Source organism: Nanorana parkeri, unplaced genomic scaffold, assembly GCF_000935625.1.
Source record: "Nanorana parkeri isolate BGI_ZX_2015 unplaced genomic scaffold, ASM93562v1 scaffold1200, whole genome shotgun sequence".
Lineage (NCBI taxonomy): Eukaryota > Metazoa > Chordata > Amphibia > Anura > Dicroglossidae > Nanorana > Nanorana parkeri.
The window spans coordinates 248,009-275,751 of NW_017307468.1; the positions used below are offsets into that span (position 1 = coordinate 248,009).

General features: G+C 47.3%; 1 protein-coding gene across 1 annotated transcript in view; it reads right to left on the reverse strand.

The window, feature by feature from the left end:
• Positions 1-5,601: 5,601 nt before the first annotated feature.
• LOC108796950 (disintegrin and metalloproteinase domain-containing protein 19-like) overlaps positions 5,602-27,743 on the reverse strand; it is a 33,056-nt gene continuing 10,914 nt past the window's right edge. The window contains exons 3-21 of the mRNA XM_018568513.1: positions 26,742-26,818; positions 25,008-25,209; positions 24,104-24,169; positions 22,785-22,856; positions 21,358-21,524; positions 21,146-21,230; positions 19,877-20,019; positions 18,406-18,583; positions 17,605-17,694; positions 16,528-16,723; positions 15,761-15,869; positions 14,785-14,989; positions 13,337-13,414; positions 11,899-12,007; positions 11,265-11,403; positions 8,839-8,932; positions 6,810-7,058; positions 6,174-6,301; positions 5,602-6,053 (exon numbers count right to left, since the gene is read on the reverse strand). Of these exons, the coding sequence (XP_018424015.1) occupies positions 5,996-6,053; positions 6,174-6,301; positions 6,810-7,058; positions 8,839-8,932; positions 11,265-11,403; positions 11,899-12,007; positions 13,337-13,414; positions 14,785-14,989; positions 15,761-15,869; positions 16,528-16,723; positions 17,605-17,694; positions 18,406-18,583; positions 19,877-20,019; positions 21,146-21,230; positions 21,358-21,524; positions 22,785-22,856; positions 24,104-24,169; positions 25,008-25,209; positions 26,742-26,818 (2,445 nt within the window). The 3' untranslated portion in view covers positions 5,602-5,995. The remainder of the gene's footprint in view (positions 6,054-6,173; positions 6,302-6,809; positions 7,059-8,838; positions 8,933-11,264; positions 11,404-11,898; positions 12,008-13,336; positions 13,415-14,784; positions 14,990-15,760; positions 15,870-16,527; positions 16,724-17,604; positions 17,695-18,405; positions 18,584-19,876; positions 20,020-21,145; positions 21,231-21,357; positions 21,525-22,784; positions 22,857-24,103; positions 24,170-25,007; positions 25,210-26,741; positions 26,819-27,743) is intronic.

Sequence of the window (27,743 nt, forward strand, 5' to 3'; positions counted from 1 at the left end):
CTCCTGCCTGCCAGCCCCTACCCCTCCCTGCCAGCCTCTACATCCTCCTGCCTGCCAGCCCCTACCCCTCCCTGCCAGCCTCTACATCCTCCTGCCTGCCAGCCCCTACCCCTCCCTGCCAGCCTCTACATCCTCCTGCCTGCCAGCCCCTACCCCTCCCTGCCAGCCTCTACATCCTCCTGCCTGCCAGCCCCTACCCCTCCCTGCCAGCCTCTACATCCTCCTGCCTGCCAGCCCCTACCCCTCCCTGCCAGCCTCTACATCCTCCTGCCTGCCAGCCCCTACCCCTCCCTGCCAGCCTCTACATCCTCCTGCCAGCCCCTACACCTTCCTGCCAGCCTTTACATCCTCCTGACAGCCACTACACCTTCCTTCCTGCCAGCCCCTACATCCTCCTGCCAGCCCCTACACCTTCCTGCCAGCCCCTACATCCTCTTGCCAGCCCCTACACCTTCCTGCCAGCCCCTACATCCCCCTGACAGCCCCTACACCTTCCTGCCGGCCCCTACATCCTCCTGCCAGCCCCTACATCCTCCTGACAGCCCCTGCACCTTGCTGCCAGCCCCTACATCCTCCTGCCAGTCCCTACATCCTCCTGACACCCCCTGCACCTTCCTGCCAGCCCCTACATCCTCCTGCCAGTCCCTACATCTTCCTGCCAGCCCCTGCACCTTCCTGCCAGCCCCAACATCCTCCTGCCAGGCCCTACATCCTCCTGCCAGCCCCTATGTACGTACTAATGATGATATAACTGGCCTGAGTTCAGTGCACTTGGATGTTCGCTGCACCCAGCCAAAAACCCACCCAAGCAAACCAAACGGAGGGCTGCCTGTGTCCTAGCAATCAATGATGCTCTGTAGTTCGCACAGCGTCATTGGTTGCTAGCAGCTGGGCCACACCGCGTCTGTGGATGTTAGGACACAGGCGGACGCACCAATACAACCAATGACACTTTGCGGCAGCCAGCATCTTAGCACGAAGACAGTGAAGGCACCACAGCGTTATAGGTTGATGGATGTTCATCGGGCGGGTGAACTGTCCAAGTAGTTGGTCAATTTGTCAAACTTGGGTTCAAGCCAAGCTCATGGTTGGCCGGAACCCAAAGCCCTTCCCTGGTCACTACAAGACATAATAGTGACGTAGGGGGCAGTGGAGAGAATACACAGCGGGGGATTCAGTCAATCAATACTCTTGGAAGTGTCAAATGCTAAAAACTTTGACGGAAGCTCCACAGCCAGAGTCATTGTTTGCTAAGACAATGGTGGCCTCACAATATAATAGGTTGGTATGGTGCTCCTACCTGCATCCTAGCAACTAATGATGATGTGCACTAATTGACGCTGTGAGGCTCAGCCATCAATCCACCAATGACGCTGTGTGGCTCAGCCAGCAGTTCAATGACACTGTACAGCTCAGCCACCAGTCCACCAGTTATGCTGTGTGGCTCAGACACCAGTCCACCAATGACACTGTGTGGCTCAGTCACCAGTCCATCATTAAGCCTGTATGGCTCAGCCACCAGTCTACCAATGGTGCTGTGCAGCTTACCCACCAGTTCACCAATGATGTTGTGTAGCTCAGCCACCAGTCCACCAACGACACTGTACAGCTCAGCCACCAGTCCATCAATGATGCTGTATAGCTCAGCCAGCAGTCCACCAGTTACGCTGTGTGCAGCTCAGCCAACAGTCCACCAATGACGCTGTGCGGCTCAACCACCAGTGATGATGTGTGGGTCACACAATACCATTGGTTGCAAGGACACAGACAGAGGTTCAGGCAAACTGGCCAAATCTTGGGCAAACAGCTTGAGTTTGGGTTAAAGTTATTGTCAGCCTGAACCCAAAGCTCATCCCTAGAGACAATAGTGATGTAGGGGCCAACGTGATAAACCACTGAGCACTGCGGAGATAGGATGGAAGAATTTGACATTCCTGGAAGTAAAGAACCCTGAAGACTTTTCCGGGGTCTCTACCACCAGGAGACACTTTTGGACCTGCCACCCACCAGAGAGGTGAATTGTCACAGGTACAATACTCTGCATTCATTTTTAAATTGAAATTGGGAGCATGAAATTATCAAAAATGTCTTGGTGTGCTGATGCCTTAAGAGTTCCCTTCACTGGAACTAAGGGGCCAAGCCAAACCCAGATACGTCCATCGGATTGCCAGACAGAGAAGCGTGATTGGTCACTCCAGAGATCACGTCTCCACTTCTCTAGAGTCCAGTGGCGGCGTGTGTTACACCACGGCATCCCACGCTTTGCATTGCACTTGGTGATGTAAGGCTTGGGTACAGCTGCTCGGCCATGGAGACCTATTCCATGAAGCTCTCTACGCACTGTTGTTGTGCCAATCTGAAGGCCACACGAAGTTTGGAGGTCTGTAGCTATTGACTCTGCAGACAGTTGGCAACTTCTGCACAGTGCGCTTCAGCATGCGCTGACCCCCGCTCTGTCATTTTACGTGGCCTACCACTTCCTGGCTGAGTTGCTGTTGTTCCCAGTTGCTTCCACTTTGTTATAATCCCAGTAACAGGGAACCGCTGAATATTTAGTAGCAAGGAAATTTCACAGAACACCCGAATCCAATGATTTGGAGGGGGAGGGGCCCAATACTTTTGGCAATATAGTGTACTTTACACATGGATTACTGTGGCTCCCTCCACCAGCTGTGTCAGCACCACACCTGAGGGGTTTATACCGGTATATAGCGCGATAAGGATATATTGTATCTATGAAATAAAGAATCACACAGCAGCTGTATAAAAAAAACTTTATTTTTTTGTAATAAAAGTAAAATTTTCAGTACCAGCAATTAAATAGCAGTACAAAAGTCTTTGCACTGCAATCAGTGCAGACCCCTCGGAGAACCCGCAGGATAAACATAACAGGCATAAGATTTATACTATATGGGTATCGCAGGCCACTACCAATACGGCCAGCAAGGAGCCACGTCTGCGACAACCCACGGCCATCTCCTACGCTATTTTTGTATCGATACATTTTTTTTTCTTCTAATATTGACATTCATAGAAACATTTTAATAATGTAAATAAATAATTTTCCTAAAAAGATTTTATACAAAGGGTCAGATTACGTAACATAATTATAAATGATATAAATAAATTGTGATTCCAACTTCCTGCGTTTACTATCCTCCTACGTCTACAAATACGGACAAGACTATTAATAGCACCACGGTCCGTAGAAGCTCTTCTGTGTACCTAACCTGTATGTATTTTAAGAGGACCTGTCAAGGATAGCAATATGAAAGTTTGTTTTTGAAGGTCGAGGCTCAGAGGGGGTCATTCTGATCCTTCATTGCTCGGGGAGCCACTGACCCGGGACACAAGTGCATCCAGTGTAGTTGCAGGACGCATGGTATGAATAGGCGTATTGCAGGTCAGTGACATAGGCAGGCTGGCCATATTGATAATTGGTGCTGTGTAGCCTGTTGATTTTATTTTCACCAAGTTCAGAGGCGAGATGCAGACTTTAAATTCATTAACTGCAAAGGTGGAAATGCACGTTAAGGTCCAACTGGCCTCAAATCAGCCAAAAACATTCTGGGCGCAAACAAAACTCAAGGTGTGCTAAGTGTTAGTTTGTTTTCCTCAGAAATTAGCCTCAGCCTGTCCCCTACCAGCACGCTGCAAAGAAGGACGCTTGCTCTCTATGTGGAAGCAGTGGTCTCTCTGCAGAGATCAAACACGCCCCCTGAGGAGTCAGAGCTAGAACCCACCAATGAGCAAGTCTCGTGCTCTTTGCTGATTGTAGAGCTCTAGCTCTGGTCTCTGCTAGCTCTGGTCTCTCTGCAAAGGTCCAACATACCCCCTGTGAGGTCACAGCTAGAGCCCTCCAGTCAGCAAGTCTCATGCTCTCTGCTGATTGGAGAACTCTAGCTCTGGTCTCCCTGCAGAGACCATACTCGCCCCCTGAGGAATCAGAGCTAGAGCCTTCCAATCAGCAAATCTCATGCTCTCTGCTGATTGGAGACCTCTAGCTCTGGTCTCTCTACAAAGGTCCAACATGCCCCCTGCGGAGTCAGAGCTAGAGCTCTCCAATCAGCAAGTCTCATGCTCTCTGCTGATTGGAGAGCTCTGGCCTCTCTGCAAAGGTCCAACATACCCCTTGCTGAGTCAGAGCTAGAGCCCTCCAATCAGAAAGTCTCATGCTCTCTGCTGACTGGAGACCTCTAGCTCTGGTCTCTCTACAAAGGTCCAACATGGTGTCAGAGCTAGAGCCCTCCAATAAGCAAGTCTCGTGCTCTCTGCTGATTGGAGAGCCCTAGCTCTGGTCTTTCTGCAAAGGTCAAAAACACACCCCCTGTGGAGTCAGAGCTGGAGCCCTCCAATCAGCAAGTCTCATACTCTCTGCTGATTGGAGAGCTCTAGCTATGGCATGTCAGACCTCTGCTGAGAGATTACTGCTTCCATACAAAGAGCAAGGTCCTTCTCTGCAGCATGCTGGCAATGGCCGGGCTTTTTTGTGGCTGCTTTAAAAGACAACCAAGTGTAAGACTTTGCTCACCTATTGTTTTGATGGACATGGGATGTATTTAAGCTAAACATTCCATTGGGTTTTAAGTGAAATACCAGATTATTTTGGGTATGGGGGATCATGTGGGGATAACCAGGGTGGTGGGGGAAGTTAAAAGCCAAAAATAGTTTTTTAGTTTTAGATAGACCAGGGAAACGCATCCACTGCGTATCCAAGACAGGAAGTCAAGGCAAATCTCAAAACAGTTTTGGCTTTAGATTCACTCAGGGGTCTATTTATGAATGATTCCACCTGGGATACACACATTTTCCCAACTGACTCTAATTAGAAAGTTGTGTGAATGTTATGTGAAAACATTCATAAATATACCCACCCAAAGTGCTCCTCTTATGCTAATCTCTATGGGCAAAACAGGTTCACTTAGCGTTGACATACAACCGCCATTAATGCCAATGAGTTTCTGACTTCATGTATGATATTCACAGGTCCTTTAACAGAAACCATGACAAATTGGAAACCATGTACCCAATTGGCTGTTCCATGGAGGACTCATGATCTAATTACATCTGCTTGAGACAACCATCGAAGATCCTAATGTGTCAGGAGGACATGAGGCACGTCTTTGCCTTTGTGGCTGGCCTCGAATCCACCAATGAGATGGACCTTTTGAGATGATTTTCATCCATAATATTCTGTCTGGGGATTCACAATTAGGGCGTTCACTCAAAAGATACCATTTTTTTAGGGTTTGTAGAGCAAGGGTGAATATATGAAGGGTTTATAGTAGTAGTTAGTCACATTCAACTATACTTGTGCTGTAATGTGGAAGACACGTCCATAGAATGAGTTTTGAAACATCTTCAAGTTGGCAGAACAAGTCCAGCAGAATGTGACTAACGTCTACTAGCTGTACCATGAAGAGAGAAGAAATGGGAACCGTCGCAGACATGATGTGAAGGTACGGAATATGACAATACTCATGGTCAATGCTTGAAGGCATGACTTCCATTCCATAACATGTATTCTGAAATAAGGCCTTAGGAAAGAACGGAATGTCCATTTTCTTGGTCACGAGGACACTCAATCTCCCACAATTCTGTGAGATCCTATCAGTGGTTCCATAAGTCTAGGTCAGTTATGGAGAACAAAACTCCTTCTCAGAAGAAGAAGGAAACTTCCAGTCTGATGGACAGCTCATCAAGATATCCTTCCATAAGTCACATCTGAAGACATTATCCCAGGGTTCAGTGCTATTGTATCAGAGGTGGCTGAGAAAGCCAGGAAGACCAGGGGCCTGGGGGTTCCTCTCAGTGCAGTACACCACAACACGGACACGCTTGTCTACAGACAGACACTTCTCACATCGATGTCCATCCAGTGTGAGAAAGTGTCATTCAAGGATCTGAAGGGGTATTCTCATCCTAAAAATGCAAATGTCAGGACGCCGTCCCTCCTGGCCCTCGGCCGAGACAGTCGCTACAAGTACCTTGCTTGTCATTGCTTCTGGAGGAACGCTGCTGCTGCTGCTTGCACCTTGCTTCCTGGCTTTGGCCTACAAAACAACACAAAGTAAAATACAACAGGACTGACCAAGCTGCAATAGCACTTAAAGTACATCTTACCAAAAGTAAGGCTAAGAGGGGTGTATGGTTTCGAAGAATTTGGTACCTACCAGTGGTGTCCTTTAAGCTGGGTGGCAGATTCAGTGATGGGTGGTTTGCTGTTGGCTGGCATCGTGACAAGCAAACAGTCCTTCTTCTGGACTGGGTTTCCAGGAAGTGGCTTCCGAGGAGGATTTAGCTGGCGATAGAACAGACAGAATTAGAGAACTGAGAGTCAGAAATTATGCAAAATTTAAGGGTCCCCTGTACCCTGCTGTACATTACACACTTTGGGCAACAGCACGCATGTTATATAGCAAGGGGGAGGTTGTTTTTTTTAGTCATCGTGGGGATGGGGTTTGGACTTCAGTGGAAGTTGTAGCCTTGTTGTGGGCAGGCTGGTGGGGGAGCAGCGGTGTAGAAGAGTATCAGACTGTCTGAGCCCAAGTAGCAGTTGGCAGCCTGTGTGGACTGTGAAGTGGATTTGGGTGCCACTCTCGATAGTCATGTGCCCTAGGCCAAGGTCTATGTGGCCTAGTGGGGAATCTGGCCCTCATCAAGAAGATCTCACTGCTGGAATCTTCAAGAGGTATAAGAAGCTAGAAGAAGAAGAACACCTTCCCCCTAGACGCTACTTATTTCCCTCTGGGTGGAGGGACCCTCTTTTTTTTTTTGGTGGATGAATGGACAGTGTTGGCTCAGAGTACCTGCGGAGTGCGGACAGGGCAGGTCGGCAGTGGTTTCTTCGGAGGTAGAAGCTTGGTGTTCTGGCTCTCTTGTTTGTGTGTCAAAATTACAGGGGACGGTTTGGCTGGTGGAGGAGGTCTGGATGGTTTCAGCTGTATGAAGGATTTGGTCGTCTGACTGGAGGGTGGGTGTAGAGGGCGAACGATGTTGACTGGCTGCGGACTGCTTGCTGACGCACTGCTTTTTCCTTTAAAGACGCCCCATGAAGTCTGTGTGGATGGAAATCAACAATGAGAAATATTACCACGTACACATCCATCTCTATGACATGGAGGTCATACACACATGTTGCACTGGACCAATTGTGTGGTTATAATCATCAAGGGTCCCGTTATGTCTACTGAGGGCAACACATTGACTCAGTTCGACAGAAAAGATTATAACAATGTAGTATCTGAAGCTGAACCCCGGGCATATATTAGAGAAACCTACGTACCTACGTTTGACCTGGTAATAGCCTCTTGTACAGCAGAGCTCAGCCTGAGAGAGCAGCCAGTCAGGTAAGCTGCATCCTGACATGCTTGCAGGAGGAAAAAGCAATGTGAGCAGAGAGATCAGCTGATTTTGCTCCTTTACTGTCTAATCACAGGTTAGCAGCTAAGAAAATTAGTTCTCCTGACCTGCCAGGCAGGGCTTTTGCTGTGTAGCAGAGCTGTGAATATCTAAAGACTGCAAGAACAGCTAAAACAGCTCCAACAGTATATGTTTCAACTCTGTATTTCACCTTCATAACTCAGATCAGCCCAACTCCTTCACCTAAAGACCTCAGATCACCCCAATTCCTTCACCTTAACATCTCTGATCAACCCCAACTCCTGCACATTCAGACCTCAAATGAGCCCCAACCTCTGCACCTACAGACCTCAGATCAGCCCCAGTTCCTTCACACCTCCAATCAGCTTCAAGTCCTGCACCATCAGACCTCAGATCAGACCCAATTCCTGCACCATCAGACCTCAGATCAGACCCAATTCCTGCACCTACAGACCTCAGATCAGACCCAATTGCTGCACCTTCACATCTCAGATCACCCCAATTCCTGCACCTTCACATCTCAGATCACCCCAATTCCTGCACCTTCACATCTCAGATCACCCCAATTCCTGCACCTTCACACCTCAGATTAGCCCCAGTTTCTGCACCTTCACACCTCAGATTAGCCCCAGTTTCTGCACCTTCAGACCTCAGATCAGCCTTAATTCCTGTGTCTTCACACCTCAGATCATCACCAATTCCTGCACCTTCACACCTCAAATCACCCCAATTCCTGCACCTACAGACCTCAGATCAACCCCAATTCCTGCACCTACAGACCTCAGATCAGACCCAATTCCTGCACCTTCACATCTCAGATCACCCCAATTCCTGCACCTTCACATCTCAGATCACCCCAATTCCTGCACCTTCACACCTCAGATTAGCCCCAGTTTCTGCACCTTCAGACCTCAGATCAGCCTTAATTCCTGTGTCTTCACACCTCAGATCATCCCCAATTCCTGCACCTTCACACCTCAAATCACCCCAATTCCTGCACCTTCACACCTCAGATTCTTCCCAATTCCTGCACCTTCGCACCTCAAATCACCCCAATTCCTGCACCTACAGACCTCAGATCATCCCCAATTCCTACACCTTTAGACCTCAAATCACTGAAACATGGAGGTTGGTGAGCCAAGGATGCAGAGGGACAGTCTGGCATGTGTGCCTTAGGTTGCCTATCCTTGCTGTAGCCCATTGTTCTCATGGAACTTTTGTCAAGGACGGGGTAATTTTTTCCCCCGAGATTTAACTTTTCTTTTTATCAATCTCTGCACACAGAATGCTCACAACATCCACTTCACGTCTTTCCATAGAGAATGTGAGGAAGGTTTTGCAGTTGATAAAAGGGAGAAATTGTAATGATCAGTAGAGAGAAAGGCTATTCAGAAATGTGAATCTATATGTGTACATGATAAGTTTTTTATTTGCCGCATTGGGTGGTTGTATTACCTTCTGTGTGGCCGACGGTGGGGGAACGCTGCGCTGTGTGAAGATCGTTTTGGACTGAGCGCGAGCCGGCTGCTGGCGGGAAGCTTTACCCATTCTGCAAAGAGACAAATCATCATTATATAGAGTTAGTACAGCAAGGATGTAGCCACAGAGGTGGTCTACCTACACCTAGGCCCATGATCTGCAGAGGGTCAAAGGTTATATCTTTTTATACAGCTGTTTTATATCTTTTAGTACATCCTTATTTAACATGTCTGCCTTCATTTGCAAACTTTACTATAGATAGAGGATGCAGGAAATGTATATGTGGGTCTTTCAATGCACACCATCAACCATGAGAAGGTTGGTACATACAGTAAGCACCAAGGAGAAGATGTCCATATGGTTTTATCTGTCAATATCTCAATACATTAACACTAAACATCCTCAAGTAACCCAAAAACCCGCCTCTATTAACACTAGCTGGCTCTCAGGGATCCTTCGAATAGGAGACAGACTCTGGTTCCTGTGTGACTGCCTGATTATTTTACATATACACCTTCTATATCTCCAGATGAAGCACATCTGTGATCTGGGAAACGCGTCAGAAATTATCCTCAACCCAATGTTGGAATTAACTCTAAATGAATGGAAATACCGCTTTTCTATATAATCATAGGGTATGTTACTAGTGGTGCGTTTTTAGGTTAGTCAAGGAGGTTCAGTGATAATGAATTGAGATATTTACAGATAAAACCATAGGTTTTTCTATGTGATTTTAAAGCAGAATTCCAGGGAGGCTTTTTTATGGATACTTAGATTGGTCCAGATTGGTTCAATGTAATTATTCATATCTGGTCTCCGGAGGGCCGCTGGGAATGCTGAAAATCTTTGTGGTAGTCGGTGATACATACAGCCAGTGCTGGTTTCACTGTCCGTGGCTTCCCCTCTGCAGGCCCAGCACAGGGATTCGCTCGCTGGCCACCGTTCAGAGAACGCCTTGTATTTTTTCAAATGAATACTATTTCTATGATTGGATGAGGAGGAAAGAAGGGGCGGATGATGTCACAATCTTTACCTCATCCAATCAGAGCATACCTTGTATTGGAAAAAATAGAAGGCGTTCTTGCACATGTTGGTATTTTTGGACTTACAGTATATGAGTATATGTTGTCTTCATAATGAAATATGTCATATGTGTAGCCCCTATATAATATACATATATGTGCTATCACAACGATTCTTGTTCCTAACTGTAAGCAGTTAACTTGTCCCTGTGTGTGATCTGAAGCAGAGATTTGTGGGGATTGCAGTGCAGAGCTGACACTGGGGATTGCTAATAGAGCTCTTGTGAACTACCACTCCCAGGATGCTGTGCGAGAGGAAGGAGGAGGGCTATGTACGGCAGTGACTGAGCGTGCCCAGTCTGACTGGGGGATCTGGAGGAGACAGGCCTGTGTGCGGCACTGTGTGAATTAGGACTGCATGCAGCAGAGCTGTGGGATTCCCACTGACAGATTGGGACACACAGAATTTGTACAGCAGCGCTCTGAAGGACGGATGTTCATCTGCTGAACCAGAGAGACTGTGTTCGAGCGCCTGAACCGAGGCCTAGTCGCATGGCTGAACCAGCCGCCGGAGTGATCCAGCCAGCCCAGCAGAGAGAGAGGGAGCCAGACGGAGCCAATTGAGAGGACTGCGAACATCCTGGATGGACCTTTTGTCGGGGACCCAGATGACTTCCCTCTATGTCGCCTGAACTGAAGAGAGAGAGAGAGAGGATGCCCAGTTCCTGCCAGCAGTCTTCATATCTTTCCAACTGACCTGAGGATTGGTGAGAGGCCTTTGGCCACGTTGACAACCTGTTTGCTGCTCATATCTGCACTACAGTAAGTGCCCCAACGCCGGCTAGCTTAGGACACCACTACTGGCCAGTAGTATAGGGAGGTTTGGACATTGTTAAAGGGAGACCTTAAAGGGACATACACCCCAATTGTCTTTAGAGACAATTGGCCTCACATACCTCAGTACTGACAGCAGATAGCTGCAGTTACTGGGTAGCAGAGTGCCTCAGCCTGTTGATACACATTATTGTTGGTGATTTCTGTCATTACTATTGTATCATAGTTGTTCGTCTCTGATTTGTCAGTAAATCTGCTATAAAACTGTTCAAAGGTGTGTTGGTGTGCTGTGGATCCACGCTTTGGGCGGTACATTGGTGTAGGGGGATAGAAATATCCGGTTATTCAGCGGCTCCTTCGGGGGTGAGCGCTACATATGTGTTTGAGTGCGAGTGACCCCCCCCATCTTCTTATCAGGATTCGGCACCACTCATCACAATCACTGCATGCACCCTCTAGTCATATTGACCACAAGGAGTGCAGCTTCAATGTCGGAGTTTACACCGATGACATCACACACCCAGGAAAGGTGTAATCCCCTCTCACCTGCACTTGGCTTTGCTCTTCTTTAGCCATTTGCTGAGTTGGGAATTGGGCTTTTGGTACCAGTAATAGAAGCCGTAGGCCACCAGCGGGAGAACGACCAGGAAGAGAAGCAGCAGGAAGACAATGAGGCCATCTGTAACTAGAGACAGAAGATTTATTATTGGCAGTCTCCATCCTGCAGAGTATATCATAGTTACATAGCTTCCTGTAAACATGACAGCACCCTGCCTCAGTACTCCTATGAAGAGCCCTCAGCCCTGATGCAAGCAGTGGGCTGGCTCTTTGGAGGAGTTATGCAGATATCCAAATGGCTTGATGGGTGGATGTCCATCTGGAGGAGTGGGCAATCCTAGGCAGATGCAATTGCATGCATATCACCGTAGGTGACACACACATGTGATGCTGAGCCCCTAGGAAAGAAAGAACTGAAATCCAAGGAATGTAAGGGGCAGGCCAGGGACAGCAAGGCTGAGGAGGAAAGAGCTAGATGATTCTGCACATCCTCCAGCCAGGAAATGAGGCGGCCTCTTTTACACTTGCTTCAACTTCTAAGGCACATTGTGAGAAGCTCACAGTGTGCAGTGATATCAGAGGAAGCCAGTTCAGTTTTAAACATTATGGGGGTAAAACTCACAGTCGTCCGGTACAGGTCCGCTGTCCACGCTGCCACCCAGCCCAGACTTGTCACAGTAAGGAGGCTCCCAGCCAGCATGACAGTGGCAGTGCTTGTTATTATTGCACACCTGAAACAAAATGATGGAAGGGGGTCAGTGCAAATTAGACGTCAGTGCAATCTCAGCCATAGACCAGCTGTGTGCTCACATCACATTCTGTACACAATAAAACATGTATTCCCTTCCCCATGGAGGGGCTACAAGGTTAAAAGGAGCAATATTTTACTTCATTCATAAATATCTAAATCCATTACATTTTGGATAGAATAGGGTAAAGCCCCAACACACTGGTCACCAGGAGCCCACAACGCTCAACCCGTAACTAAAATATACCATTTGGGTGGACTGGGATCAATGGACATACATGTTAAACAAAAAGGATTTCCTAGCACGGTGGCTGTACAATCTCATTGGGCTACACTCTCCCTCACAGCAAATCCCCCCTTTAGGTGTCTAGCCACTACATCAACCTTAAACTCAATGTGCTCTACAACTTCAGCTCCAACCATTGACCCACAACATCCCTTTTAGCCTCCGCCCCCCAACAACTTTGGCTGCAACTGTCAACCCACAAGAACTTCAGCTTCCATTCTCAACAACCACTATTACCAAGAATTCTACTCCAACCTTCAACCCACAATAACACTTTCAGCCTCAATGTCATCCTGAAATGACATATTCAGCTGCAACTGTCAATCCATTAGACATGTGCACTGCCAAAAAATTTGTTTAGTTTCGTTTTAAATTCGGATTTGTGTTATTTTGTTTTTCGGGATTCGGGTGTGAAAGTCAATTCGGATTCGGAATTTGGTTTTGGACGAAATTCGATAGCGGTAGTTCGAGCGTTCGTTTCGTTTTCGTTTCTTATTCGTTTCGTTTGTTTGCAGCAAAGTGACATTTGAGGGGGAAAAAATATTTTTCTCCTTCTCTAATGTCACTTTGCTTCAACGAACGAAACGAATAAGAACCGAAAACGAAACGAACGTTCGAACTACCGCTACCGAATTTCGGAAATGGAAATTCGGATTCGTTTGCATTCGTTATGTCTGTAATTCGGAATTCGGATACATGCGAATGTCCGAATTTCCGAAAATTCGTCCGAATTTCGATTCGAAACGAATCGCACATGTCTACAATCCATAGACACCTTTTCGGGCTTCACTATCAACCAACAACTACTTAAAATCCCACCGCCCACTCACAACAACACGTTCAGCTCCCACCACCTATCATAAAACTGTCATCTCCAAACACCAACCCACAGCAACAGTCTTCCTGGTCAACCCACACCCTCTTCACTGCACCTCCTGATACTAGCAGAGTCCCTGTTACTGTGGTTTGTGGTCTATGTTATCATGTGTTCTGTGTCTTGTATATTGTTAAGGTCGCATATCTCACCCCATGTCCGTTACATTGAGATAAACACTGCTGAAGGTCGATGAAGGAGGCGTTCTGACACTGGCGGTCTCGGCACACCTGAAACCAGACAAGAAGGGAGAATCATCACAGGGTTCCTTGTTTCAAATATTGGGTACAGGAAGCAGATAAGAGATGAAATGGTATTCTAGGTCCGTGAAGGTTCTCATTTATTCAGTACATAGTATAACTAGTAGCAATGTGTCACATTCAACTGGACTTGTTCTGTAATGCTGAGGGCTATTCATTCAATTGTGATCCTCAGTCTGTGAATTGAGGAAGCCAGGGCCGGATTTACTCTCTCTGCTGCCCCAAGGCCAGGTTCTTCAATGCGCCCCCCTAACCACCAACCACCCCCCATAGAGAGTAGCAGACCTGCAGGCTGCATACAAGTGATCTCGGCGACATCACTGAGATCACTTGTACAAAACAAGCTGCGGCTTCCCCGCTGCACATTTGGCTCTGCTTGCCCAAAGCAGGGCTAAATGTAGAGAACAACTACGCTCCCAGAACTGCATGTCCCAGGCATCGGGAGATAGGAATTCCACACCCCTGCTGCCCCTCTACTCCCTGCTGCCCCGAGCCCGGGCCTTGTGGGAAATCCGGCCCTGAAGGAAGCCTTTTAGATGAGTGCTGAAACATCTTCAACATGACCGAAACAATTGAATTGAATGTGTTCCACTAGCACCAGCCACTTTAGGTTCATACAGCTAGAATCTCCACCCGGAGTTCCTAGTCTATGAGGAGGTAGCCTTACTGTGGCCCTTTAATAGTTGTCTATAAATAAATCCACAATGGTCCATGGAAGTCCCTGATCCACAAGGGCATTGGCATATTGTTTCTTTGGTCCACTGAGACCTAACAATACCAGGCTGTCTCCAATTTTAGTCAATGGCCAACCATAGGTTCTTATAACTCTTTGGAACTCCGGTGGAGAAACCACAATTTAAGTTCTTTTTTAATGATGTTCAATGATGTTCATTAGAAGGACCAGTGATGGAGTCATGTCCCACCATAGATTTCCTGTAACGTAGAATAAGTAAATTCAGCTAAAGTGTGTAATATCTTTATTGTGTCCTTGAGGGTATGTGTAGAGGCTTGAACTAACATGAGAACTCTAGCCACTGGAGTCTCAAGGAAATATTTGAAACTACAGGGAGATTCAGCCCCTTGGGCCCTTAATATGCGCTGGTTTCACTATACAATGTCTGCTTATACATTTTACAGGATTCAGTTTTTTTCACTAATACTGTCTTAGTGCAGTTATGACCATTCTTCCTCCATAAACCTCCATACATGGTCCACATTGACTGTAGATGACCACGAGCCCTCGATCTTGACCCCTACTACCTAGATTCCCATATGTCCAATAAAGTTGTGCAGACAACATCCATTTATAGGTGCATCCAGACTTGGCCCTCCAGGCTCACCATGCCATCTCCACACTTGGTTCCCGTCATTACAAGACCCGGATCGGAGGAGTCTCCTTCATCTTCCTGCACCGAATAGGAATGCGTGCCTCTGCACTTCACCTCGTACCCATCAACGTTAATGGTGGTGTCCATGGAGACCGTGTTGCCCTGTTTGGGTTTGTCAGCGCTGCTTTGGCACTGGATTTTGCCACACTTGGCATCTCTGTCAAAGACAGATGCAACAATATTATGTATTTATGACAATATAACCCAATAGTACCCAGTGTAAGTATATATGGCACATTCTACACAAAATGATTACACAGATACGGGTACAAAATGGAGGCCCTGATATTATTTTCAGCAACTTGGGATTTAGCTTTCCAGTAGTGAGATACTAACAGTCTGGATGAGTCTTAATTAAAGTGGCCCTCTTATGAGAAAAAAATTGAGGTTGCCATTTTTGGCCTTCTTATGAAAATCCTACACCATATGGCCAAGAGGTTATGGACACCAAACCATCACACTTACAGCTTGCTGCACATCCCATTCCAAACCATGGACATTGATATGGAGCTGGCCCTACTTTAGTGACTATAACAGCCTTCACTCTTTTGGGAAGGCTTTCCACAATATTTTGGAGGGTGTCTGTGGGAATATGTGCCTATCCAACCAAAAGAGCATTTGGCAGGCCTTGTAGTGATGTTAGACAAGAAACTTTGCAGTTTTCAAAGATGAAGTAATATAAACGGAAGGAGATCTAAATGTAGGAACCCTTGATGACAGCTCTCAAATGAGGGAGGAGAACAGAAAGAGAACCAAATACTGGAAACTTGATTTTATTGCCTAGCTATAATTAAGAAGCCTATGTGCTTTAAAAGTGTATCCATCCTTTAAATCCATCCGCCTGATGAGAGTAACAAAAAGTCTTCTTACTTCTAAGACAAAGCCAAAGAGCCAGATAAGGAAGCTGTTACGTCAGCAATCAACTTACCGAGGTTTGCACTTCACAAACTGGCCCTGCGTGTCTTTCCCACAGTTTCCATATCGGTCTCCAGCCTTGTTCACGTCAACAAAGCAAATGTCGGGGGCCGGTCGGGCTCCTGGAAACACACCCAAGGAGAAAAAGGTAACTAATGATTGGCAAATTATTAGTTATTAGGACTGTACAGAGGACAAGGGGACATCAGTTGGTCATTGGGCAAAGATGATTTACCCAAGGTTATACTGAGAGTTTCCCAGGTTATACTGAGAGTTTCCCAGGTTATACTGAGAGGTTCCAAGGTTATACTGAGAGGTTCCAAGGTTATACTGAGAGGTTCCAAGGTTATACTGAGAGGTTCCAAGGTTATACTGAGAGGTTCCAAGGTTATACTGAGAGGTTCCAAGGTTATACTGAGAGGTTCCAAGGTTATACTGAGAGGTTTCCAGGTTATACTGAGAGGTTTCCAGGTTATACTGAGAGAGGTTCCCAGGTTATACTGAGAGAGGTTCCCAGGTTATACTGAGAGGTTCCCAGGTTATACTGAGAGGTTCCCAGGTTATACTGAGAGGTTCCCAGGTTATACTGAGAGGTTCCAATGTTATACTGAGAGGTTCCAAGGTTATATGGAGAGACAACAATCACAGTAAAGTGATTGCTATGTGCCATAAGGCTTGAATGCACTACATACCGTAGTAGCACATACTTGTCTGGTAAGTTCTAAATGTATAATATTAGTTACTCCTATGTACAAATGAATGCATATGGTCTTCACATACCTGAGCCCCACAGGTGTACACACTGCTGCTGGTGGGTCAGGCACATGCCATTCATACAGTACGCCTCTTCGTAGGCACAGGAGGAGCCATCCATCATGTAGACATTGGCGGGACAGAAGGCGTTGTCTCCACGACAGAACTCGGGCAGGTCACAGGCCCCCGCTTTCTCCCGACACTGAGTCCCCGCTGACTTTAGCTGAAGAAGAAGAAGAAGAGTTGACGACTTACTGTACAATTCTTGCAATCAGTGTTCCATGTTGTTTAGGGCCATACACACACAAATAACCAGGCATGCTGAGCCATTTAAAGACACACTGGTGGGCCCATGGCAAACATCTCATGGGTGAACCTCCCACCTCAAGCTGGAGAGTCGGAGAATGCCGCATGGCACCGTATATTAGAGCTTCATAAAGCAACTGTAAGCTATTGAGACAAGGAGCTCCACTGACCATTGATGGTGCCACTGTAAGGAATGAAGACCTAATGTGACAACTAGTGACAACCAAGAACACTCAGTTGGACATGCTTATTGTATGACCTGATGTTTTAGATCTTGTTGGATTTATATTGTCATGCATGATGTTATTTATTGTAGATTACACTTTTTAGAGCTATTACAACTGGGTATTACGTGATTAATGTCTTTATTGAGTGTGTACAGTTTCCCTGAGTGGCCTATTGGCACTTGCTGTGCAGCCCTTTACAGACACCAGCTGTCAGTAGCAGGGGCATTCATTTTAAAAGAAGCTGTAATGTCAGTGATCTCCAGCAGTATCATGTAGCATGTCCCCAGTCTCTGACTGTCCCTTACAGTGTGTCTTCATTCTCCAGTCACACCTTTTGAATGTCCACCGTCTCTGGCCACCTCCTCTAATATGTCTAAAGTCTCTTGACAGTCTGCTTTCATATACTGAATATTATGTGTGGCCTTGTGGAGCTGCCAGGGGCCACAGCTGAGGTCCCCTATACCTCATACGTTCGCAGCCACTGGTATAGTTGTTGAAGAGTGTTGCAGAGTATCTACAGCAAGGTGGTCCTCCAAGACTATATTGGCCACACTCTGGATCCAATGCTTACCTTACAGTTGTAGCAGCAGTCCCCGTGTGCGCACTGCGCCCCCTCCTTCAAGGTGCAGTCTTTAGCATTGCAGCAAGGATTGGTGCATTCCTGCAAGAGAGAAAAAGTGGTTTGTGAGATTATCAACCCCCGATCAGCTGCTACTGGGACTGTGAGAGATATGAGATTCAATCACTGTTGAGATAAATCAGCATTAGAGACTCTTTCTTCCCCACTCCACAGCATACCTATAGCTGCCCCCCTCATATGGATGTTGAATTGTGTCTGAATGTCTATGACAATGTTTCTCAACCTCTTTTTTAGTTATGGTATCATTGGTTTCCGTTGTGCTGTTGGCTGGCTCTCCTGCACCAAAAGAACCGTGTGATGGAAAATTTTGTGGCACCCCTACGGAAGCTAGAAGGCACCCTGGTCTAAGACCGACTCTACTTAACAGAGAATTAAAATGTTCCATTACAGAGCATTTAATTCATGACATGGATTAGCTACAGAGACAGCAGAGCAGAGCAGCTTGCTTTGCAGCTCCATTTGTCCGACTGAAACCAATTTGCACAGCAGATCTGAAAGCTGAAATAGCTAAATATGTGACAAGGTGACTCTAGCTCCCCCCGCTGGCTGGATTGGAAACTACAAGATGTTTCATATTTGCCAGACTAAAAAAAAAAAAAAAAACCTCATTTTAAAATGTTTTATTTTTTATGACGTGCAATATTTCACATTAACCTAAATAAAAAAAAAACATTTCATTGTATTTATTTTGTCGTAACCATAAGAAAGAAAGCACAGTGTGATGGGACCTACCTCTGGCTCTCCACAGTCACATTGCTCTCCTTCTTCCAAAAAGCCATTTCCACACTTTTTTCCCATCACCAGATCCTCCATGTTGGGCATGTTAAACAGGCACATTCCTCCGCCTTTCCGGAAGTAAGCTCGCAGCTGCTCCTGGCTACATGAGCTGAACTTGCGTGGGAAGGGATGGCTGCAGAGAGAGGAAGAGGAAAGGAGCTGCATTAGAAGTAGATAGAGCCCATCTTATTTCCTGGCTGGAGAACATCCAGCATCTGCAAGCTCTTTGCTCCCCAGTCTGACTGCCCCTGGCCCCACCCCTTTCATTCATTGGGTTCAGTTTTTTCGATCATGGAGGCTCAGCATCCCATGTGGGAGTTACCAGGGACGTGCGGTCAGGGGAGGCAGGTGAGGCAGAGCGAAAGAAGGTGTCAGCTTCAAGTCTGAAGCTGACAGCTTTTTCTCCATTCAGTGCGGCTTGTTCCAGGTTACAGAGCAGGGAAAGCCCCCCCCGCCGTGTAACCTGTCATGGAAAGCCTCCCCGCTGTGTAACCTGTCATGGAAAGCCTCCCCGCTGTGTAACCTGTCATGGAAAGCCTCCCCGCCGTGTAACCTGTCATGGAAAGCCTCCCCGCTGTGTAACCTGTCACGGACGGAGTGCCGCCTGTTAATGACAGGCAGTGCTGCATCCGGCTTTTGACAGGTAGTTAGGTTACACAGCAGCTGGCTTCCGCACTGCTTGTGTAACCTAACTTGGTGAGGCCAGAGCTGTCACAGCCTCTACTCTATGTAAGAGGCGTGAACTCTGTGGATGGCTTGGACCAATGGCAAAGCGCCATTGGTCCAAGCTGTCCAATCAAAAAAAAAGGAAAAAAAACCCCCACTGAGGCCATCGATCTTGATGCCTCACCAGTGACGGGCAAGTGAGTGACAGGGAGGCTCCTCCCTGTCTCGGTTACCGAGCTGGGGGTGGAGCTTCGGCGGGATGGGGCTGCACTTCGGCGGGCTGGGGGATGCCTCACCCACCACAGAAGGCACGGCACGTCACTGGGTGTTACCTGGGGTGGCATGCATGCAAATGTAGTCTGCCTAGTACCACCCACTTCTCCAGACTGACATCCACCCATCAAGGCATTCTGATATTTGAATAACTCCTCCCAAAAGCCAACCCACTGCTTGCATCAGGGTCGGGGGCTCTTGAGAGGAGTACTAGGCAGGGTGCTGGGACATTTCTAGAAAGCTCTGTACAGCATCCTGCTGGCTCCTCAACGTCTCTTGATGTCCTCAGTCATCAGAGAGGGCTGACAACTGCACTGCTCGGTATACAGATATAGGGAGAAGTTATACATTTGCATATGGAATATGATCCTGGAAATATGGAACAGCAATTACATACAAAAACACGTAAACAAAGGCTTTCATTTATAAGTCAACAGCTTATTACTGGACTGAAATAACATGCGTTGCGTCCCTCTTCCAGACTTACCCTGTAGCAGCCGCCATAATGCACCCGCCTTGCTCCGCGGTGGCCTCCTTACAGCAGTATTCTTTGTCGTGACTCATCCCAAAATTGTGTCCGATCTCATGAGCCATTGTGGCCGCGGCGCCGATGGCCAGGTCAGAGTGATCCTGCAATGACCGAAAAACAAAAAAGGTAACTTGTCCGCAGCCCTCCATCTGTTGTTGATCGATAAATAAAAATGGATTGTATTGCTCTATAAAGCGTCCTCACTTTACAGCGCTTTATCACAAGTGCCGAAAACCTTTGCACATCACTGTATTTCCAATGCACTCGGTATAAATAGTTACATTAGACTTGTTATCAGCCGCTAATAATTCTCTGTACAGCGGAGCTCACACCGGGAGAGGGAGGGGCAGCACACAAGGAGCCAATCAGGAATGCCACATTTACGTCTGAGATGACTTGACCAGTCTGTTGCTGCTCCTTCACTGTCCAATCACAGGGTAGGGATGGGAAGGTGACCCAGCTGGGTTGCTGCCATTAAACTGCAGCAGAGGCAAATCCTGTTCCAGGTAAGACAATTTTCCTACATACAGAGCTGCTATTAGAAATGATGGGGCCCCGTAAAGCCAATTTGATGGACTTCCCTTCCTCAATAACTTCCATATGTATCCTCAGTCACCCGCCATGTTGTCAGAGCAGTTACACTCCATCCATTCACACAGTGCCAGTTGAGCCCCCTGCACCACGCTTCCTCCTGCCATTCCCTGGTTAGGCCATGCTGGATCCCCATTCTGTCCAGAGACCTATGGCTGGTTGCGATGGGCCCTGATTGAGCAAACTTCGACCCCAGGGTAGCTACAGAAATGACAAAGGGGTGAGAGATGGCAGAGAGTACTGACTACTGCCCCATTCACATTGACTGCCCAACATTATATACCCCCAGGGCAAAGATGGGGCCACCATTAGAAATAATGGGGCCTTGCATAAAGCTGCACTCCTGTGGGCAGCCCCTTCTGGCAGCCCCTACTATCCCAATGGAACCCAGGCCTGGTACGGGAATACTGCCTGTACCTCCCTATCAACAGCCCCGCACACTATGCATTTCATGACTGTTTTTAGCTGTTCCGCATTAACACCTTCCACCCAACCATGTGTTTTACAATCTCCTTGTCAATACAATTGAGGGGCCCCCAAAAGAGGAACGGGAACAACAATATCCAATAATACTGTTCTGGATATTCCTCATATAGCAGCACTATCCTAAGGCATTATCTACAAACATTGACTCACCATACTGACGCCCCCAGAGTTCTCCATTGAGCACATCCCTTCCAGCGGGGCCATCCCAATGGTGGTTCCTTTGAAAGTCACTCCACTGAAACACATAAATATACAAATATAAAGATCACCCCACCAAAAACATATTCCAGTGGACCCCAAACTCCATCTATAACTACAACCAGGTTTGTTTTTGAAGTACAGAAGGAGCTCATTATACTGACGTGATGAGCTGGGCATTATCATGCTTCTTCTTGCTCTTCAGCTTCTGTTTCCATGCCAGGAAGGTGCGCAGGCTGTGGTTGGCGTCATCCCGAATCTCGCACTGGTCACCCGACGTCCAAACCTCCAGGCCGATCAGAGCCACCTTGATGTTCATCGACATGTAGAACTGGGAACGAGGTGAGAGAGGACAATCGTTAGCACAATGTCAGCCAAGACTTAGTATGTATGTAGGTCTCCTGAAGGAGCTTCCCTGGCTTCCTGATGGCGATCCGTCCTGTAGCTGTACCCAACAACACATGACCTGCCGGTGGTGACAACTAGGCTACAGTCACTCTTTAAGGTTTATTTGCTTCATTACTTTGTGGAGAGAGGGTTTAAGGGCACTGGATACCCACAAAGACTGCAAAAATATCCGAGGCCTTCTAGTAGCAGCAAACCAATCGTGGCCCTTTAAGAACAGCCTTCTTCTAACAACAAAGTTGACGGTGTCTCTAATATTTCAGTGGCAGCCTCCCAATAACAGATTGGCCATTTGACTCTAAATGACAGGACGGTCACCGGTACCTTGAATAGCTGAGCAACAGAAATGCCAATGCAATGTCCAAGCTGCAGCTGCTTCACCCAAGCTCTCCGGGACCCCATACAGCACAGCAGACCCCTTGGAAGGTGCTCCCCCAGCGTAGCGACCTTCCTGTTTCTAAGGCCTCTGCCACAGGCCAACTTTAAGTCCAGGTTCAGACCTCCAAGAGAACGAAACCCTTCTTCTGGCTTCCTTCCCAGGCAAAAGCTTGGGAGGGAAAAACGGGACCCTTTTACACAGTCATCCTCCCTAGACATAGCCTGGGAGTCATGGATCCTTCTAGAACAGCGGTCGGCAACCAGTGGTCCGCGAGAAAATATTGGTAGTCCCCCGGCCCCTCTGATGCCGTGCAGGCTGGGCCGTCATTGAAATGGCACGGAGGCTCCGGGGCTGCCTCTCACTGACTCAAGCAGCGGCTGTCACAAGGAATGCGCGGCTCTCAGTACAGTGCGGGCTCTGCAGGAGGCGGGGCATCTTGTCAGTACCTGGACTGAGCAGGCTGCGTGACATAGAAAAAGTGGGGAGAAGCCAGGTAATAGTGGCTCAGTGTGGGGGAAGGGGAAGCACGGGGGTGGTTGGGGGCAGTGTTGAAGCTAGGGGGGCGGAAAGGTTGGGGACCGCTGGTCTAGAAGGTCTCTCCTTATATTTATCCTGTTCCTCAGCTCACATCACTGGGATGAACTCGTCAGTGATTGGCCAAGGTAGGAAATATATTCCTAACCCAATACAATGTGTAATCAGAGGGGCCACTCAGTCAAAGTTTACTAAGAAATGTCTGATATTACATTGAGTGTGAATTGGTCCGTCTTCTAGGACAGTTGACCCTTCCATGGTCCCCGCGCTCACCTTGTCCACGAAGTTGGTGATCTCCATGATGCGCTGTTTGGTCTTTCCCAGGTCCATGTTCTGCTTTCTGTACTGTCATCCAGAGAAGTATAAGTTAGACATTCACCGCGGTATGCAGAACACAATGCTTATCCACCGGGATATAACGCTGAACAATGCCATTTACAAAACTATTCTGGGGAACTCTTGATGGTCAGGCATGCAGCAACCCGGTCATGTGATCTCAAATTAGATTTTGTTTTAATAGAAATTAGAAAATCATCAAACGAACAATGCGCTACTTATGGCCAACCTCTGGGCAATCAAGCTGAAGGAACCCTGATCAATACGTTGCTTGATGGGGTTCCTGACTTCTCTCAATTGTTATTTTATCAATATTTTATATCGTCCTCTGCTTTGAGAACACGTAGCCTGCTCTGGCGATATGTATTCTGCTCTTGGGACATGTATTCTGCTCTAAGGACATGTATTCTGGTTTGGTGACATCTATTCTGCTCTGGGGACATCGATTCTGCTCTGGGGACATGTATTGTGCTTTGGTGACATGTATTTTGCTCTTGGGACATGTATTCTGCTCTGGGGACATGCATTCTGCTCTGGGGACATGCATTCTGCTCTGGGGACATGCATTCTGCTCTGGGGACATGCATTCTGCTCTGGGGACATCTATTCTGCTTTGGGGATATGTATTTGCTCTGGGTACATGTAGTCTGCTCTGGGGACATGTAGTCTGAGAGAAAGATAGAGAGGGAATGGGGGTGGAGTGGTGGGGCGTAGGGAGAATGTAAGATGAGGAGGGAGTGAAGAAAGGGAAAGGGAGGAAGAAAAACAGGGAGGATATTGGGGGTAAGAAATATGGGGAAACAGTTGGGGATGAAAAAGGAAGGGAGGAACATAGATGGGGAGTGTTGGGGGCATGGAGGTAGTGAGAAATAAAAAGGGAATGGGAAAGGGGGGCAAAGGTAGGGAGTAAGGGGGAGAGGGGGTGGAGTCAGAGGTAGGGAGATAGAAAGAGGGGGTAGGAGTGAGAAAGGTGACATGGGTAGGGCGTATTGAGGAAGTAGAATGGGGACAGAGGTGAGAGTAATGGGGGAGAGGGGGTAGAGTTAGAGGTAGGGAGGTAGAATGAGGACTAGGAGCGAGAAAGGTGACCTGGGTAGGGAGGGAGTAAGGAGGGAGTGGAATGGGGGCAGAGGTAGGGCGTAAGGGCAGAAAAGGGGGAGGTCAGAGGTTGGGGGGAGAGGGAGGGTATGAGTGAGAGAGGGTAAAGGAAGCAAACAGTGATCAGATAAGATCGGTATCCTCCTGTACAGACTCACCATTAAGTAGTCAGCGACTATATACAGCTCCATATACTTCTGAGGCCCCCACACATTCCTCTTCATCTGCAGGACAGAGAACAGAGACTTGTAAGGGAGAAGAATGATCTCCTGTCACTCATCTGCATGGAGACATTTAGAGAATTTTATACAAAGTATTTCCACCATTGTAATTAAATGATTGCAGCACCCGGGTCCCCCTCCTGTACCGGCCAGTGTGCTGCACTGAAATGGCCACCAGATGGCGATGTCGCCCTCCCAGCACAATCCTCCATCACTATGAATAGCAGCATATAGCACAGGACAGGGATGGCTGGGTGTTATTCTGATCCCCTGGCTTCAATAACTCCTGTGTCTCTAACCTGTAAAAAGTTCACTTAGGACTCCTGGTGTGCAAACCTAAATATTGAAGCCAGGGGATCACAATGAAAGCCATTGTATATTCAGAAGGGGGTGAACAATGACATCCGCCATACTTCTCTATTTTCATTTATCATTTAGCACAAACTGAATTGCTCTGTCCCCTGGAGCTCCCTCTCCAGATCAAGCCCCTTGACACACTGGGGTCCATGCTCCAACCGTCTGCACTGAATGTGACTACAACAGAAACTTTCCAGGTTACTAAAGTCTGATGGGCCAGGTCACCCCCAAGTCCAGTGAGAACTTCTAGCCACATTCCCTGGCTCTGTTCCTGCCCACTTCGGTGTTTTGGGTGTTCCTATCATGCTATGTCAGCTGAAGAGAGTCTTGTGACTCCTCTTCCTTTAGTCCTTTCTCTGGGAGGCTGAATTCAATTTTGAAATGTGCGCACATGTTGCAAACTTTTGGATCTAGTGCTGCTCAGCCTTATCAGGTTATCCCAGGTCCTGGGCCCAGGAAAACGCCCCATGTTGGTCACGCCAACCCTATGTCTTACCCTGTGATGGCCAGGCTGGGATGTGAGTTCACCGAGGTGAGAGGCGGCGCTGGCTGAGTGCTCTTCATGGCCGCAGCTTCCACTTTTAATGGGAAGGTGTTCTGTGCGGTACAGCATGTGGCTCCCGGAGCCCGGCGCTGCCAGCGGATGGAGGTAGAGGCTGTTGTTGGCGTCCAGCACAATCAGGCCGCTGAGGACAGGGAAAATATATATTTATTATAAGAAATTCTCAGCAGTTCTTGTACAATTCCAGCTTGGTCCGGTCCTTGTCCATGAGCTTTCCTATTGGTTCTTTAATGTGATGAAGACTTCACTGACCAATGGGAGGCTCAGGAGATTGCTGGAGGAGGGGCTAAGCTGGACTTTGGCAGGGTAAGTGGGTGACATCAATCAAAAGAACTCCTGTTGCTGATTGGACCGTTGTGGTGGAGGAGTGTCGGACCGATGTACGCCTGTCCGGCTCTCCAATGTGCTGCCAACATAGAGCAGCTTTTAGTCCCCATTTGCGCCTTCGCGTTCTGTGAACGTGCATCACATTGGCGCGTGTTTTTCCCCACATTTGCTGTGCGTTGCCCGTTGATACGAATGGGTGCCACATGCACGGCAAATGCAGGGAACTAGCTCAGGTAAGAGATTCCACTACGGGCGTTCCGCGTTTTCTCACCACGTGTTTGTGCAAGTTTAACGCACTTCAATGCGCGGGAAAATACGCATGTTTTACCAGCCGCGTTTGGGGTGCCATTAGCAAGTAAAGCATGTAGAATGTTTTTGATGTGATCCCGGGAAAATGCATCGATGTGTGCATTTTGAGCAGGGTGTGGATGGGGACGTAAAGTATGACACACATGCATATATTCCCCATTCACACCTAGGCGTATCAGGAACGTGTGTCACATTCACATGCACTTGTGCGTGTTTTGTTCCCACGTTTGTCGCCCCTGCAGGAAGCCATTGAACCCATTGAAACCAATGGGGATTCGTGCCAAAAGTAGTGCATGTCGCAAAATCTTCCACATGGGTTCTGCTTTTTTTACCCTCGGGTCTGTGTGTGTGTTTTAATGCCGACAAACGCAGGGGAAAGACGGCACAGCAGGCATGAATGATGGCACAGCAGGCATGTTTTGTGTTTTTGATGCGTTTTGTCAAAGCGTGCGCATTCAGCTGTGAATGGGGACTTTACAGTCTATTTATTAAAAAATGCACAGCTATTACCCCAACGATACTGCGTGTATATTTGTCCTGATATGCGTCCCCCGTGGGAACAATAGTAGCATTTATTTCCTGGTTCCCTCCAGTGTTGTCTACAATTGTTACATTGTATCTCTTCTCACCAACAAGTCTTTATTTCCTGTGATCCTCAGCGCCCTCTAGTGGCCATCTAGAGAAAATATCCTACAACTTCCCATACACCTTACGGATATCGGCCGATTTTCGCATGCGATTGCGTTTTCGCCCGATATTCTGATGCGCAGTGTACAACCGCAAATACTTATACATATTTCTATTATTATTAGTAGTATGTAAATATATACAGTATATATAATATATAGAGAAAAAAAAGTATATAAATATACACAGTATATATTTTTTCTCTACTTTTCGCTCTACGAGCTCGCTACTCCTTACACCACCTGACCATATAACTAAAAACCCCGAAGCTTCAGCTGGATTTTAAAATGCTGCGTGTCACTAAAGTCTCATTTACCCACCGACCCAAATTACCTGATCCCTTCACAGGTGCTGAGAGCCACCGAGGACTCCTCATTCCCCCGTACCCGGCCATGGTAATAGCAGTGCTCCTGCGGAGGACAGAACAAGCTATGTTACAGAGGTGGGGGGAAGGAACACAAGACACACATGTGAAAAGAGAACTGCAAATCTGATTATCCTTCCCTGCTCCGAGGCTGTCAAGGATTGGTTTGGTTGATATTGCCATACGATGGTCACCAATATTGCTATATGTAAGAGGCCTGTTTATAAAAAAAACTATTTACATAACTTATTCAACCAGCTAAACTGGAGCAGAACATTTGTTCTGTTAGAACTATCCAACTATTGTCAGAATGGGGCAAAAACAAATGTTCTTGGTGTAATTTCTCTTCTGGTGGAATGTTCTTCAATAAGTATATTGATACAGAACATATAATGGGGACAATACCCAAATATGGCCACTAGATGGCGCTGAACATCACAGGAATTGAATACATGTTACTAAAGAGGAACAATGTTACCATTCTAGAGATCACTGGAGGGAATGAGTCTATGTAAATGTAACCGTTAACACTACGGGGATAGCAATGGTTACATTCATATGTGAATTCTCTCCAGCGTTCCGTTTTATCTCTTGTCACTAACTTGTATTTATTTCCTCTGATCCTCAGCTCTATCCAGGGGCCATGATGCAGCATTTTTCACATTCACTCTGTTCTTTAGAATTGTACCTATTGAATGACATTCGACCAGAAGAGAAATTACACTGAGAACATTCGTTTCCTGTATGCAAAGTTGTACAGCAAGCGCCATAAGACGCCGCATCCTACCATTGCGGTGTGACCTGACTTTTTGAAGCACGGGGTTTGCATAGGGCTGGTCACACCGCTCCACAGTGTTTTTGCATTGTCACCTAAAATGTTTATTGTTTTTACTGTTTTTTTTCTTTCGTGTCTGTGTAAAAGGAAAAAAAAAAGAGGCCAATGAGGTGTGTGTGTGTGTGTGTGTGTGGGG